Source organism: Cariama cristata, unplaced genomic scaffold (genome assembly GCF_000690535.1).
Source record: "Cariama cristata isolate BGI_N322 unplaced genomic scaffold, ASM69053v1 scaffold19469, whole genome shotgun sequence".
NCBI classification, from domain to species: Eukaryota; Metazoa; Chordata; class Aves; order Cariamiformes; family Cariamidae; genus Cariama; species Cariama cristata.
The window spans coordinates 13,274-29,549 of NW_009635485.1; the positions used below are offsets into that span (position 1 = coordinate 13,274).

Genomic DNA, 16,276 nt, shown 5'->3' on the forward strand with positions numbered 1-16,276 from the left:
AGGAAAAAATAACCAATGGAAAGACCTGATTTATTACTGCATTACTTCACTTTTATGCCTATAGGCAGAAGCCAATAAAGCTAGAAGAGCCTTAATGCAGAATTTCCTTGTTATTTAGATTAAAGCAGAATCTTGATATTATTGTAGCCTTCAGTCTGGCTAGTCATGGTCCAAATGAAATGCAAGAAATTGCACAGTCAGCAGAAGTCTAGATATAGTCCATTGAAGCTGCAGTGTTCAGACTTAAAACCACTTGAGGAAATGGCTTGTACTCCTTCCCACTCATGGGAACAAGGGGAGCTCCTCAGGTCTAATTCTGACTGCAGAAATACTGTCATCAGCTGTGGTACATGGCTTAGCATCAATTCAGCATATATGACTGTGAGCTTGGAGATTTCTTTTCATTTTTATGTTGTGAAACTGAGATAAGAAAATTATTTATGGAAGCTAAACATTTTCTCCTTTCCTACCATTTTAACTTTTATCATTTATAGCTATGTCCTAATGATTCATAGTTCAGGTTTGCTTTAGATGGAGGTTGCTTTAGCTTGTTTAGATGCAGTGGGAAAGACACACACCACACTGCTCCCTCCCCCTCCTTTCCACTGACTTTGCTTATGAAAATTCTGTCAAAAGCCTAATAGGTAAATATGGGACATATTGGTTATATATGCAGAACTTTTTCTGTATATATCTAGGTTTGTGGCAGCCTGCCCTCAAATACTGTGTTTGGAGTTGCCCAGGGAAGGCCAAGATCCCCCTGACTCCTGCAGCAGCTCTGAATTAGGAAAACACTAATCTGACTCAAACCGCCTCATTCACTGAGTAGTCATATCACTTCTGTGGATGGCCTCATAGTCAGTGCTTTAAGGTTTGAAAATAAGATGCAAAAACCAGTAAATAATTGCTTAAGCCATGATTTCAAGTCCAAAAAATGGTGGTGGTCTCCCTCTGAGCCCAAGTGTAAATCTATAATATATGTAGATAAATGAGACTGGGAGCTTAGAATGCTCCAAGCCAAAGTGTCAAGATGAGACAAGCACATCCAGCATGTCAGAGCATGCTGAGGTGGTTATAGCAGATTAATAACGCTAATAGGGAGTCTTCAGGTCGTGAAAGAAGTTATACTATGTAGTACTTGGAGTAAATATACAGTACAGTAATGTGAGAGAAGGTCTCGAAACCTTGTAGAAATAACTGTAGAACTATGGGTTTTAAATGGTGTGAGACCTTTTTGTGAGTCTAGCATAGAAGATTTAAGGAATGGCACTACTGCAGTGGGAAACATATTTTGAAAAGAATTGAGCTCCTGAGTAGCTAGCTACCTATGCTAGCATAGCAGTTATAATCCAGTAGCTCACAGAAGTACCAGAATCTAATGCACAAAGAGAAATCTGTAAAAGTTTGCTTTGTTGTTTTCCAACAGCAATGTGAATGTATGACTTTCATGCAGAAAGCCAGAGAAAGGTCACTGTCTTATATCACCAAGCAATTACCAAGATAAGCCCTTGCTGGGGTAATGCAGTGATAGTTCTAATAAAAATTGTGCCTGGAGTGAAGTCTGGGATCCATAGCAAGATACCCACTGTCTGTAGGGAGCAGGAGAGAGAGAAGGCTCTTGCTAGGATCCAGCGGAGGCTACCTTTAAGCAGCACCAAGCAGCCTATGAGTAGCTATGTGAGGCCCCAGCTCACTCTGGTTCTTTGGTGACCATCAGAGTCAGGGGCATTACCACCTGTCACCTACAGAACTGCAAGGTTGCTGGACCACCTCCTCAGGGAGTGAAACATCTTGTTTCATCTCCCATCTTGGTCTGATAAGTTTCAAACCCATGTTCCCTAAGAAGAAAAAATAGGTAAAATGTGTTAGCTCTATCCAAAGGCTAACAGCCAGTCTGGGTTGGTGTCCTCTTCTGAGGAATCTAGATTACTGTGCAGCAAAAAATTAAAGATTAAAATTTGGGAGATAACTTTTAAAATTAAATTGTTTATAGTTTTTGATTTGGGAAATGTTTTTTCACTCTTTAGTTGGTGTCTGGTGCCATATTGTTCTTCCAGGAACAATTATAACCTGACAATTAAAAGTACCACATTGCAAAGTCTGTATGCTCTATATATTAACTTACGTTGTTACATATTCAATCATTTCAGAGCACCGAACAGGTGCTACGAAGAAATATATGGATCTTGAACATAATTAATGCAACTGAGGACTGTGTTCCTTTTGAAATCTCAATCACATGCCTGGTAAACAATGTGTAAAACCCATTATAATATATCTGTCAACAATTTAATTAAAAAACTTGCCAAAGCAATGTTCTTATGAGGAAATATATTGGGAGATCACCAGCAGAATATTCAGAACAGAGACGCTGTGTTATAGCTTAGTTTATTATGTCTTTCCATATGTTGGTATTTAATTTGAACCACTCATTCAAATCTAAATCTGTTGCCACCAAAAAGTTCCGGAACAGAGAAAATACAAGATATGCATTCTTATGTTGTTTGATGATGTTACTATTGCTTTACATTTTTCAGGAAAGATGGTTTATGGGGAGCCTATTGCTGCTAGTCTTGGCACTGATGGCACCAACTACTGGAATAAAGACTGGGCTCATGCTGCAGCATATGTCATGGGACCTCCACTGAGACCAGATCCATCTACTCCTGGTTTCCTCATGAACTTACTGGCCAAGTAAGCAGATGAACAAACAGTGACAGCTGATGCCTAAATACACAGCAAATTCTGTCTGGAGTGTATAATAACAGGTTGATGCCCTGGAGATTTTCTAAGTACAGAATGTTACATTATCAGGAAGGAGAAATAAAAGGTGAAACCATAGATGAAAAACATTTTTTGTTACAGAAATTAGAAAGTGTTCAGAATTTGTTTTTCTGAACTCTTGTGGCCTTCTGTCTCCATTCGATTTTAATCAATAAGCCTTGCCTTGCTAATACAGCAGCAAAAATTGAAGCATGACCAGGGGGACTGTAAGGCTGTAAATTGGTGGGGAATGTGAAAAAGTGGGGTCACAGCTAGGGGTTCCATGTTTTGTTGTCAGCTGCCTTTTTCACTTGAAATTTGGATGTTGCATGAAAACTAAGCCTGCTGACTTCTGAAGGTAGATATAAGTTGTCCACTCCATAAGATCTCCTGCAAAAGGAAGTAGAAACAGAAGTATCCTTCAGATATCTGCAGTTAACAAAATGTGTGGTTTGCTAGCATTTCATTACCAATAAAACTTAACTCCACAAGAGGGTTGAATTTGACCCAAGAGTCACCTGTGAAGGTACGCCTGAACACTGGCTGATGGTTGTGTAGATCCGTAGTAATTTCACAGAGTATATGGAATGACACAATCTAAAATTGCCCTAAGTGCGGATGGAACTGAGCCCCTTGCTCTGGGCAAAGTGGGACAGGACAGTCCTCCATTTGTGGGGCACCTTTGACATATCCAAAATAAAAGTGTTATTTTTGGTGCTTGATTTCTTCTGAGGGGTTTCTGAAGAAGAAACTACTTCATAGGGGAACCGGCTGTTAGTGTGGAGCTAGTCTTGGAGGATGAGACTGAAGACAGGCTGGCAGGGCATATCAGTTTTTCCTTGCAGGATGGATGGCTGGATCTACCCAGCTTTGCAACAGATTTTGCTGCGTGGCACTGTCCAGTATATCTCTGATTCATAATGAACTTTGTTTCTCCGTAGTGGTGACCTATCTGTGACAGGGACTGACAATTGCACCTTTGACATATGCCAGAAAGCTCTAGGGAAGGATGACTTCACAAAAATCCCTAATGGAGTGAATGGTGTGGAAGACAGGATGTCAGTCATATGGGAAAAAGGCGTTGTAAGTATATCAAGATGTCTGAACGTGGAGGTAACTGATTTCTCCAACAAAATATAATCTCTCAGCAGTTATCAAGTCTCTAGTTCTATCAAGTTTATTTATCATAGGATAACTCCTTTGATCAAATACCATAACAGAGTCCTTACTATCACTTTATGATCCTGGGAGATAGGAGAGGATTCTTAGTGGTTAAAATATAGCACTAGAGAATCATTTCCATTGTTTAGCAGTAAAGGACTGCTATTGTTTCAGTGGTAGTGTACAGTGCATTTACTTGCAGCATTTTTTTCAACAGATGAAAGGAAAGTAAAAGGAAAGAGGTACCCACAGTTTCCACTTGGTCAGTTCTGTATTTTGTCCTCTTTGATCTACTCTGTTGGAGGAGCTTCCGCACTGGGTGTGTGGCTGTCAACTTTTAATTTGTGTTTTCAGCCAGAGGAAACAAGCTAGAGATAAGAAATACTTCTCTAACATATGGCTCAGTCCTGTGACGTGATGAGATGAGCACCTTCAAATCCCACTGACTTCAGATCCTCAGTGCCAACGCAAGAATGCTCAGTGCTTCTCAGGCAATGCCCTTCAGGCTCTAAACAAATATAAATATGAAAGCTAGCTAATGGCCAGGCTTTTTGGATATAGGGTTGTCTGATGATGGGGGAGGTGAGGCAATCTGGTGAGGGATCTACTGCTTACTGGGTATTACGATTGCTCTAGCTAACACAATACTGTTAAGTTCCAGAGGCTCTAGTTCAACTTTCTAATTAATATTAAGTTCTCTTGCAGTAGTGAAGTCTTGTTGGTAATGCACTGCAAAGCGTATTTTTTGTCACAGTCTCACGCACTTGGTAAGGGTGTGGTTCATAATCTCTCTTGTTTATCTGCATTTGGGATTCAGCTCCAGTTGGTGTATGTACAAAACAGACTCCTGCCTATATTCACCTGTGGCATAGCTCTGTGTGTGATTATTTATGGTGTATGTGTGTGATTATTTATGGTGTAAACTGGAATATAATCTAGCTTGTGGTTAGTATGAAAGTGAGAGATGAATATGTACCTGAGTGCTTCTTTTGAATAGTGTATCCTGTCGGCCAAGATAATTTTTCAAAAGGTTCTTCAGTCAGTAAGATCCTCCCTTTTCTTACTTGCACAATGTTACATAGCTGTGAGAGTTTGTCTGGAAAGCTTCCCTCCCTTCCCACACACTATTATATAGAAGAGTAGTGTTCACCACTGTCATTATGCTTTTTTTCTCAGATGTTTGCTCACAGGCCACCATACAAACATGTTTTTATGACATTCTGATTCCTAAACTGACCTATGCACAATATTACTGCCAGTGTAGCTGGCTTTCCCAGCAAACAACTGTCATGGAGGCTGGATTAAATCAGTTATATAGCAGTGGACAGTCCCAAGACACATGTATATTCATTATTATTTGCCATTTTGCTGATATGTCACATCAGCAAATCTGTTTTTTATACTACTTGATCTCAAACATTTACTGAACAGTACTATCCTCTCTGCTATTGCTGAAGAGATTTGCAAATCACCTTTCCCATATTGCACATTGTGCCTTGCCTCTCCTTTATCATCTTCTAGGCTCTCCTTAATACTGTCTCACCATTTTCCAAAACCTAGATACTTGACAGATGTTATGTCTCCTGAGGAAACTGCTAAGCCAGACAACAGATTCAAAGCCAGCTAAAAAATTTGATTTCAGTTGACTTGGGACTGGATCCACAGAGCATTTGGTTTTAAAGTTGTCTTTTTTTCCCTTTGCTATGGGATAAGTTAAGATAAACTTATCTTATTCAGTGAATGTACATTGCAGTATGTGCATCTGAGACAAAGAGTTATTTTTTTCTTTTAAACTGTTCAGTGTGACATTTAAAAAATATTAATGTGATGTTGGCAGAGAGCTGTCACTCATCCTAGCCTTTTCAACAACAGAACATTTTTTTCATTCCTTGTTTAAAAAAGTAATGAGTTTGCTTTTGTGTACTCTTCTGCAGTACAGTGGAAAAATGGATGAAAACAGATTTGTAGCTGTTACCAGCACCAATGCAGCAAAAATCTTTAACCTTTACCCAAAGAAGGGGAGAATTGCTGTGGGTTCTGATGGTGACATCGTAATTTGGGATCCCAAAGCTACAAGGTAAGTATGGGTAGTTATTTCCTCCCATCCAGCCTCTCTGCAGGAAAAAATACCTCAAAGCCTCTGTACAGCAATAAGCCTTTGGGGTGAGGCTATGGTGTTTTTCATCAGCACTTCAAGTGAATTATTTACAGGTTATTTTTCTCTTACAATAATGTATGTAAGCAGAGATCTTTGATCTCTAGATGGATTTAGAAAAATTCTCCTAGATTGCTGACCAAGTGCAAGAATAACAAGGTCTGTACATTATGCTACCAGGGCTTGGTATCCTAAGAGTAAAAATAACCACTTTGGCATCTTAGAGTAACTCTTCTAAGTGCTGGAATACATTTAGCTTCCTCTCACTGCAAAGAGCAGGCAGAAGAGCCTGTGTTCCTGCAGGATGACCCGTTACAAGCGTGTGTTTTGAACTTACAGCTACTTCAAACATATTCAGAAGTGGTCAGGATGGGTGGTGAAAGTGTGGGGTCTTGCCCTCCTAATGTCTTCTCCCTAGCTGATAGAGCAAATATAGTGGTAAAGCCAGGAGTGAGCTTAGTTCTCAAGCTCAAGCTCTGTGTGCTTAAGCTTTTATTTAAGGAGTTTTCTGATTTTGTGCACAGTAAGTCTGCTAGAATAGAGCTTGTCACACCAAAATGTGTGCCAGTGTCTCATCCTGCATGACTTGATGCCATGGTACATTTTTGCTACAATGGGCATGCAGTGTCTTTCTAGGAGCCTCAACTCACACAGCGTACTGTGCATTACAGCTGATTCCTGTCTTCAGGTATATTCACACCATCAGCCAGCTCCATACTCAGGCCACCTCAAATATCTCAAGAATTATATGTTTTAAGTCTTGCTCTGGCTCTTGTGCCCATCCTGGTCTTGTTTAAAGTGCCTGGAAATGGTCTGGCAGCCATCTTTCACAGAGCCACCTCATCTGGGGAGTTGTCTTTCTCAGCTGAGATGCCTTCGGGCTGTGCAAGTGCATCTCCACTGTTCAAGTGCTGAGCACATTAGCTTAAATCTGCAGGCACTTTTAACAACAGAGTCTACATCTGACCACATCCAGCCCTGCACACAGCAGCAGCAGCAGGTCAGGAGGTGTGCTGGGCTGGTGATTTTTTCTGGGGCTCAGCTCTAGTGAGCAGTGTGAGCATAGAACTGCACTGAAGGCACACATTAACCCTCTTTGAAATCTCTTCATCCCTGTCATCCAAATAGTCAGTATATCCAGAGAAGACAGCAATCACTAACTCTAGATGAGCTTTGTGGGGTGTTGGGCATGACGACAGTATGGTCAGCTTTCATCAAGGTTATCACAGTGTTTGATGTTCCTAAAGCCTGTCATGTTGTAACTCAGATGGCATTAGATTTTCAGCCTTTTATTTAAAAAAAAAAAAAAAAAAAAAAAGAGTTGAAGACTTCTGGCATGGTAGAGGAAAGTTTTGAAACATAACTGGTCAAATCTGATTTTGGAAACCAAATGGAGGAAAAAAGCCCTAATCCTAGATATACCTTACGCTAACAAAATTTTCTTGACCAATCTTCTGTTTTTTAAATTTTTGATAATGTAATTCTCACTCATTTCAGTATATTAATGACTACCAAATAGATGTGAGAGAGGGAGGAAAAGCATTCTGTTTTTTAAGCTGCAAAGCTTGAGGACATGGAGGTTGCTATTCAGAAGTCCCACAAAAAACTGGCAGCACCAGCAAAAGAAGTTTCAGGAGTGTCAACCCTAATAAACACAGATGCCTGCCCAGTGCTGGGTTAGAGAGATTTTCATGTGCGTTATGCCTTCTGGCATGTTGAGCAAGCATATTTTGAGATAGCAATGAGGTATTTCAGGACAGTGGAGCTATGAACTCTGATTAAAAAGAAAATGAAAGATTCTTTTCTGAGCTCACTTTTACTCTGCCTGGGGACAAACGAATCTAGAAGGATAGCAGAGTTCTGACATTGTTCTCAAGGTGCTTTGTCAGCTCCTGAAATTATTTATCCTTTTGCCTCCCAAACATTCCTTCTGCCTCCCTTCACTCTCTCCTGAGTGCTCTAATTGCCTGTTTGCCCACTGCAGCTGTGAAGTTTTTCTTCAAATATTTTTTCAAATATTAAACTGTATTTTCTTACTGAGCAAGCTGATTTCAAGTTCAGCCAATACTTTTTGCCTGATCTGGTACTGTTCCCATTGTTTATCCCTTTGGCTTTGCTGGGAACAAGCCTTTCTGAAGGTACAATTGTGTGAACTACACAAGTATAAATAAATCTCACTCGTGCTTGTCTATTCATTTCACTACAAATCCTGAAGAGGGCACAAACAGCCCAGCAGAAAAAAGGATCTAGCTAATGGACTTCAACCAGTTAAGATATTACACAAGGTGCATCCTCAAGTGCTTTGCTGACTCTGGGGAGTGATTTTCAATTTCACAATAGGCTTGTTCCTCTTTCTTGCTAAGTCCTTCCTCTTTTGAGCATGATTTTTTTCTTGTTTGTAAATCTAAATCTTGTAAGAGGAAAATGCAATTTTCCAGTTCTGATTTGATGCTGTGCTGCTGTAGTCTTAAAATACTGGCTGATACTAGCCTAAAGAGTTAGACAATTGCTGAAGTATTGCTGTGAGGAACTGATGTCACAATCTGCAGAAGAAGTCTATAGGGAAGTTTTAAGTCATTCTGAAAGGTAGTGAAGCTCTTCAAAACACAAAAACTTATATCCCTACAAAATCGGCTGCATTTCCCCTCCCACATCATTGCACATGTTGGGTATTATCTGGGCATTCAGGATTTTCTCTTTCTAGGTTGCAAAAACCTAGTGAATTCAATTTGACAGCTCTGCAAGCTGGGAGCAACTGCTACTCAAGGTCCTACTTCCAGCACTCTGCCACTTCAGCTGAGGCTTTCCTTCTACAGGTCAGCTCGATTGACTGGCCTATTTCTGTAGCATTTCCTCATAATTTCTGCAGAAAATATTATATGAACAGTTATCAGATTTGCTACTGTATTTAAAAGCTTCTAAGTACTGTTTTTAGCACATCTGCATGAAAGCAAGCATTATTGGGAAGAAACACATTAAATGTATAGATTAGTTAGAAACTGCGTTAGAAAAGATGGGTTGTGAGTTCTGCTAGGTTAGGTCTATTTCTTAGCTTCCTTATACCCATTGCATATTCATTAAAGAACACACAACTACCAAAGAGACCTGTTGGTTTACTGCAGCCATGTGTTACCAAGCATCATCTTGCAGACCTCAACACCCTGAGCATCCCAAGTACAGCCTGTGCACACAGGATTGTTTTGTGAGAACTCCTTGGAAAAACACATGTACGCAGCAAATATGTACTCACTGTGCCATCTCAATTTAATCTGTGCTTTGATCAAGAATGTTCACTGACTTCTTTCAGCTGTACACAAATAATATAACAGCCCCAAGTCTGTGAAACAAAAGCAATTGTAAAGACTGTTCCAGAAGGAGAGCGCAGAGTAAGCAAGGAAAAGGGAATGTCACCTGTCAGCAAGTCAGTGTCCTCTGTAACTGATGCCTTTAGCTATTCAAAAGCAAGCAAGAATACAAAATCTCTAGGGCTTGTTTCTGAAATGCTCAGCAAGGAATCTAAATACTGCAGTACCCAATTCAGACCATGGAAAGAGCTGAGAATCCCTTGTAAAGCAGAAGAAGATGCTAAAGATCTCGTAAGAGACATTCAGCTCCTGGCAGATATTAGGGCTCGATAAACTCACTGTAGCCTGTCGGAGCCTTGCAAATAAGTCCTGGATCAGGACCTAAAGGCAAGATCAAACATCTGTAGAGGTAAAAAAGCTGTCTCAAATGGAGTTTAAGTTTCTAAGTCCAGCCACTTCATTATAACAACATGCAGTGTGGGAAGCCTCACCTACGAGTTTTTTTCCACTCACTAAATATAGCCTAAAAGTGAGCTACTTTTGAATGCAGAGGCAGATCTGGCTGTGCAAGTAGCAGTCTCTCACCCCATTCTCCTTGAGCTCCGCCGGAGTGGCCCTCTTTGGCAGGCCTGGCGTGTGCCCCATGTCAGCCAATGGAGTTGGGCTCAACTCTCAGCACAGCAGCAATGGCTGCAGCCCCAAGCACACAGCTGCTGGAGAGGGGTCTCTGATTGACAGGGAATGCAGGAGTCCTGTGGTGAAGAGGAGAGGGAGGAAAAGGACATGCTACTCTGTAAGCTACTTGCTATGATGTGACTAGGGAAGACTTGGTTTCTAGCCCCTATTTCCAGTGTCGTTTATGCATTTTAGGGGAAACAGTTACTGGATGCAAATTAGTGAGAAGTCAGAGTGCCTCGATCTGCTGCTGTTATGTTCCCTCAATGCCTTTGTTTGTGTGTAGATATGTTTATGGATAAATCTTTTGCATTTGTTAGAATCAAAATCTGCAGCCTATGTCTGTCTCATTTGTAGGCAAGTCTTCAGCCTCAGAGGTTTAAGTGGGGACAAGTTCCAACATTTAAGCACTTTTTGCCAAGCAACTGACTGCAATTTTTCGTAACATGAAAGAAGAAACCAAGATGTTAGCAGACGATGAGAATAAATAATGCTGCAACTGTCCTACTCTTTTGATGAATTAGCATAATTTTGAATACTGAGTATATGGATAACTGCATCTAGACACAATGAGGCAAAATGAAATAATGTGGCATACAAATATGTATGCATAGGACAAGTATGTTCCGGCATTTTCAATAGCCCCATATTCTTTTGCACAAGTGCAAGCATGTGCATGCATGAATGTACATTAATTCACTAGAATCAAAGTTCCTGTCAAAGGCCTGTTATCTCAAATTAAGGGGACATGGAGAAAGAAACAATAGGCACAAATTAAAATACCGGAAATTCCATTTAAATGTAAGAAATAACTTTTTTTTTTGCTGTGAGGGTGATCAATCATTGGCATAGGTTGTGCAAAGAGATTGTGAGGTCTCCATCTTAGGAGGTACTTAAAACTGTATTGGACATGGCCTTGAGAAAACTACTTTGGCTGATCCTGATCAGAGCAGAGAGCTTAGAATAGATGATCTCCAGAGATGCTTTCCAACCTCAATGACTCTGTGGTTCTGTGAACTGTAACAGAATAAGCCTCTCTGAGAGAGCATGATGTACGTTTCCCTAGTGACTTGCTGTCTCGCAAAATGTCAACTGTTCTCTTTAGAGAACTGAATCTTAGAAATGTTACCAAAAAAGAATTAAACCTTTCTTATTTTGTCCATATATAACCTTGCCTTTTTCTCCCTGGTAATCACTTTCAGATCTTCTTTAATCATTGAATAGATTAATTTGTATTTTTCTCTCTTTTATGCTTTTCTGCAAGCTTAATTTCTCATTAATGTTTCCCTCCTGCCCATTATATAGTTTGAGAATTTTCACTTCCATCCGATATCAGCTTGGAGTGATTGATAGGACCAGACCGATGGTATGTTGACAAATGAGTTACTTAACCATAATCAGAAAAATAATTTTGTTGTCATTCTCTAACCACCTTAAAATGATGAATTTTATGAGATACGATTGCATGAAATAAAGATCCCATCCCTCAGATAAGTCACTTTTACTTGGAGCTCCCAAACATTAACTTCCTAGCTCTTCTTGCACCTGTTACTTTATCCACAAATCTCCTCACTTCATACGGCTACTTAAAGGCAATGCTTATTTAAAGATATTTTTTAAGAAGCTAGGAATACAACTTTACAAGTAGTTACCTGCATATATTTGCATGTGCAGTTATTGCAATTCCTTAAGATAAAATAGACCATGAGGGTTTTAATCCACATTATAGGCTTATAGCTAGCATTTTTGCACATAAATTTTAAGACTTTCTCTTTCTTCTTTTTCCTCTCTTTTTTTCCCTCCTTTGCTTTTCTTTTTAATAAAACTGACTTTTTAACATTAACAAAATTAAACTCATTTATCATTATAAATGAATGGTGGCTCAGGACAGCGCAGAAAAGAGAACTATCTATTTATTTTTTGAGATTTTAGAAAAACACATTAACAATATAGAGACTTCAAAGGCATCTGCAAGTAATGCGAAGCGGCAACTCGCAAAGGCTGATACTATCCTCAGCAAACTGGCATTTCTCACCTACTGCCAGCTCCAAAAAGCTTAGAGATACTGCACTGTAAGCACTGAGAGAAATTGCTTACAGTTCAAATACTCACTCTTATATAAGTTGGTTTTCTATGGCAGCTGTCAACAAAGCAGTTGTTTTCCTTTCAACAATGGACTTGGGTCATTTTAGCCATCTTTATTACTATGTCTTAAATTAATTAAGTAATTATAAAATAAGTGTCCTCCCTTTACTGAGATGTTGAGCAGCTATTCTTGCCTAAGGGCTGTCGACTACAGAATTCCTTTGTATTTCTGTACTTCAAAGTTTTTAAGAAAACTGTGTGAGCTATGCATCCAGTTTCCATTGAAAGTAATTAAATTCTTCATTTTCTTATGCCCACCTTGAAAATTAAAGTGATAATCCTCACAGCAGTCAAAGTTTAGGTTCTAGAGCTCATTCTAGTCCCACAGATCCATCCTCATTGGGCTGATGTAGCTTCATGTCCTATGCATTATGAGGGGCGGAAGATCACTCTAATGTCTAATGGTTTCCCTTCATCCAGTTCTACCTCCTGTCTGACTGTAACTCACTATTTAGTTTTTCAGGCTTTGACTGAGGCGTGGACATGTTTATGATGCTCCTGGGTTGTGTTTGACTTGAAATGAATACTGGTACCTCCAACTCCTTAACAAAGCTTCAGGGCATAACTTTTGAGCTGACCACCTGTACAGTCTTCAATTTCACCCTACAGCTTGCTGTGTTAGTCTAATCTGATGCTCTTTTCTAAATTTCAAACTTCAGTTTGTAGTTTATGTAGGTATAATATTCTAGGAGTGGCTGTAAAGCCCTTTCTCACACAGAGCATTCATGAATACAGGATTACTAGTCACTGAATCCTCACACACTCAGACAAAATCTGGTAATTGCTCTTAGGTTAAAATAATTGCTATTGGACTGTAAATTAGTTGGGCAGAAGCACTATGTTGAAAAAAGACAATTTCAGAAGCATGTGTCTTCCTCTTTGTGCTAGAGGAATGTCAATTTTTATACTGATAGCCTAAAACCTCTTTGCAAGATAGGTGTATCAAAAGCAGCTGAAGTGAATTACATGGAAACACTGATGTAAGTAGGAACAAAACAAGGCCTGATGTCTTTGCAGTATCCTCTTTGTAGAGGAGAATGTTCTTTTAAATGTTGAAGTAATCAATGTGATCTCAGTCTCTGTTTGAGAAAGGGTTGCTTGAAATAAGAGCCACTGTGAATTATAACCGAAATTCAAGAATATTACAAATTTTATTAAAAAAATCCAATGCAGGTTTTGTAAGCCTGGAATCAGAATCTGCTCTCTCATGTTGCGTAATCCCTTCTGTCAGGCATTGCTTAGGGTGCTGGAGACAGCTGTTCCGTTACACTTCACTATGGATTGTAAGCAGGTTACAGCCGTTCTTGCCATTAGCTGAGCGGTCAATAGTGTTCAGATATTTGGAGTAATCATTGGAATTTTGCTAAGATTCCCAGCAAGCTGCCTGCTACTGAAATGGCTGATACAGCAGTAAACAATCTGTTGCATATGGCTCCTGACTTCTGAGCTTCAGACCCAAGCATACTGTCGAGTTCTGTTTTAATTGGTTGCTCACTTGCTACCTGAAACTTTCACTGCCATTGCTAATGTCAAAGGGTTAAATCACAGACGAATTCTGGTGATCTCCATCAGGGAGAATGTGCTTCACCTCAAAAAGGGCAGCGTGATATAAGGCTTGTTTCAACAGAAGTGTTATAAATGAGTTCTATACAAGTTTGTTGCTGAGACAAGCTCTGGGAAATGTGTTTTGTCATATTGTAAGGTTTATCTGTACAAATGGATGACTTTTAAATGTGCTAACTTCCATTCATTTTGTATCTTTTTATGAAGGACATACTTACCTCTGAGGCGTGTTTACCTCTAGTGATCTTGATTTAAACAGCTCACATGTTGAGCTGAAGGATTTTGCTTATTTTTTCTGTTCAGTTGCTCAAATTATCTTTTCCATTATTCTTTTTGTGTCCCAGTGCTATTGTGCAAATAGATATGATGTATACCCAGAGAATGCTAAAGATAATTATATTACAGTTGTTCTTACTTACTCTTCTAGCAATTGGACTCACAAGAGTAATGCAGTAAGCTAGAAGAATATGTTCACAAACTCTTTGTAGGGCTGTTGTAACACCCATGGATAAAGTTGTTCAACGGTATTCATAGGACCGGTGAATACAAAAGAGGTCTGACTTCTATTGCTCTCTTTTTCCACTGAGAGTCTACAAGATGATGCTGATACTGGTGAGCAGGCATGCGTAAGTTTTCTGTCCAAGGTGTGCTGAGTAAGGAAAAGTTTTTATTCCTGTGGGCAGATTGGTCATAGAGAGTATTTCTGTATATACAGCCTTTGAAAAGTAAGTTGCCGCCAAGATTTAAAGGTAGCCCTTAGTAGAACCAATTTCTCTTAGTTCAACAGAATGATATGAAAGTAAAACTAGGTATCCTTCCACAAATTCTTTTTTCCTCTATGTAAGTAATCATTTGAAATATTTTTTATGTATTTACTTTTGAAAATGACTATACTTCAAGAAAGATACAGATTTTGTTGTGGTTTTCTCATTTTGATAATGATGTTAAATAAAGTTTTAGAAAATTCTTCTCCAAATAGATCAATATTTTAATCTATTAATATTTCACATTACTTTTGACTGTGATAATTCTTTTGCAGAAGATGCAGTCTCTGGAATAATTTTAATGCTATATATGCATGATAGGTTTTTGATTGTGTGAGCACCCATTCTGGAAAATTCTGACTGCTAACCAAAAGCATAAAGCTTCCTTCCTTTCAGAAATTACAGATGACGATAAAAATATGAACTCTCCAAATTATTAAAAAAAATCTGTAGACTGGAAACATGAAGTTAATAAAATAATTAACTAAAATTCAAAATCTTGTGACCTATTTTAGATACAATAGATAGTACGTAGCTCAGTAGGGGAAATATATGATAAAGGAAGTGTACACAGCCTGCACTTCCAGATGCTAATGTCAGCTCTAGCATTGGCTCTGCCTTTAATGTAGCCAGTTAGGGTTGGAGAAATTGGCTAGAATAATGATGATCATAAAGAATGAGGTCTATGCATAAATAAAGCAATAATCCATAGCTCAAATGAGTACTGTTGAGATCTAAAATTATAATTAACTTAACACCCTTGGAGGAAAGGTATGTAGAAGTGTGATGTTGTCATTATTATTTAGCATCATTGAGATATTTGGGCTGTCAGTCACTGGGTCAATCCGACTCACATTAAGAGTTACCAAAATTCATTACCATCTACTGACTTTCCAGTGAAATAGTCTTTGTGTTATTCGTGAGTCTCAATCTTTGAAACATTGCAGCTGTACTTTTCAAACTTGAAACTGCAAGTCATTCTAGCTAAAAGGTCAGAGCTTTTTCTGACCTTATCATGCATAGATATTTGCTTGACAAGGCAGAATGAAATCATGTTATCCAAATAAAATATTACAACCTGATTTTTTTTTTCCCCACTAATCTCTTTCTAGTGGAAAATTTTGCATTTCAGGGCTGCAAATTTCTGTCCCTTTGACTCCTCTTCATTCTTTTGAAATGCAATTACTGTTCAATGAAATGTTATTGCTCTATCCTATTTTTACAGCTGTTCCATGATGTACTTTACAATGTTGTAGTTTAATAATGCTGTTAAATTTTCTTCCTTTATCAATTTTTAAAAGATTTATAATGAAGTAAAATGCAAGGATGATAGTAATTTGGGGTGTTGTTTTGTTTTGTAAACACAGGACAATATCTGCAAAGACACATCACCAGGCCAACAACTTCAATATATTTGAAGGAATGGTCTGCCATGGAGTCCCAGTTGTGACAATTTCAAGAGGCAAAGTGGTTTATGAAGGTGGAGCTTTCAGTGTCACAGCAGGAGAAGGCAAATATGTTTCCCGTCCACCATTCCCTCCATATGTCTACAAACGCGTCAGGCAGCGGGAGCAGGTTAATTAAACTAATAAATCTCTGTAATGCTTTGTACAACATGAGGATAACTAGTTCTTGGGAAGAGAGGTTTGGGGATTCAATGGTAATTTCCCTTACTAATCAAAATCTGCCAAGGTGGGAGGAAATGAAACTAAGGACTCTATTTTATTTTATTTTATTTTATTTTA

At 38.9% G+C, this 16,276-nt stretch overlaps 1 protein-coding gene across 1 annotated transcript in view; it reads left to right on the forward strand.

The window, feature by feature from the left end:
- Positions 1 to 16,106, forward strand: part of DPYS (dihydropyrimidinase) — a gene marked incomplete at its 3' end in the record, with an annotated part of 28,701 nt that extends 12,595 nt beyond the window's left edge. The window contains exons 5-8 of the mRNA XM_009707578.1: positions 2,538 to 2,694; positions 3,705 to 3,846; positions 5,859 to 6,001; positions 15,899 to 16,106. Of these exons, the coding sequence (XP_009705880.1) occupies positions 2,538 to 2,694; positions 3,705 to 3,846; positions 5,859 to 6,001; positions 15,899 to 16,106 (650 nt within the window). The remainder of the gene's footprint in view (positions 1 to 2,537; positions 2,695 to 3,704; positions 3,847 to 5,858; positions 6,002 to 15,898) is intronic.
- Positions 16,107 to 16,276: the final 170 nt, after the last annotated feature.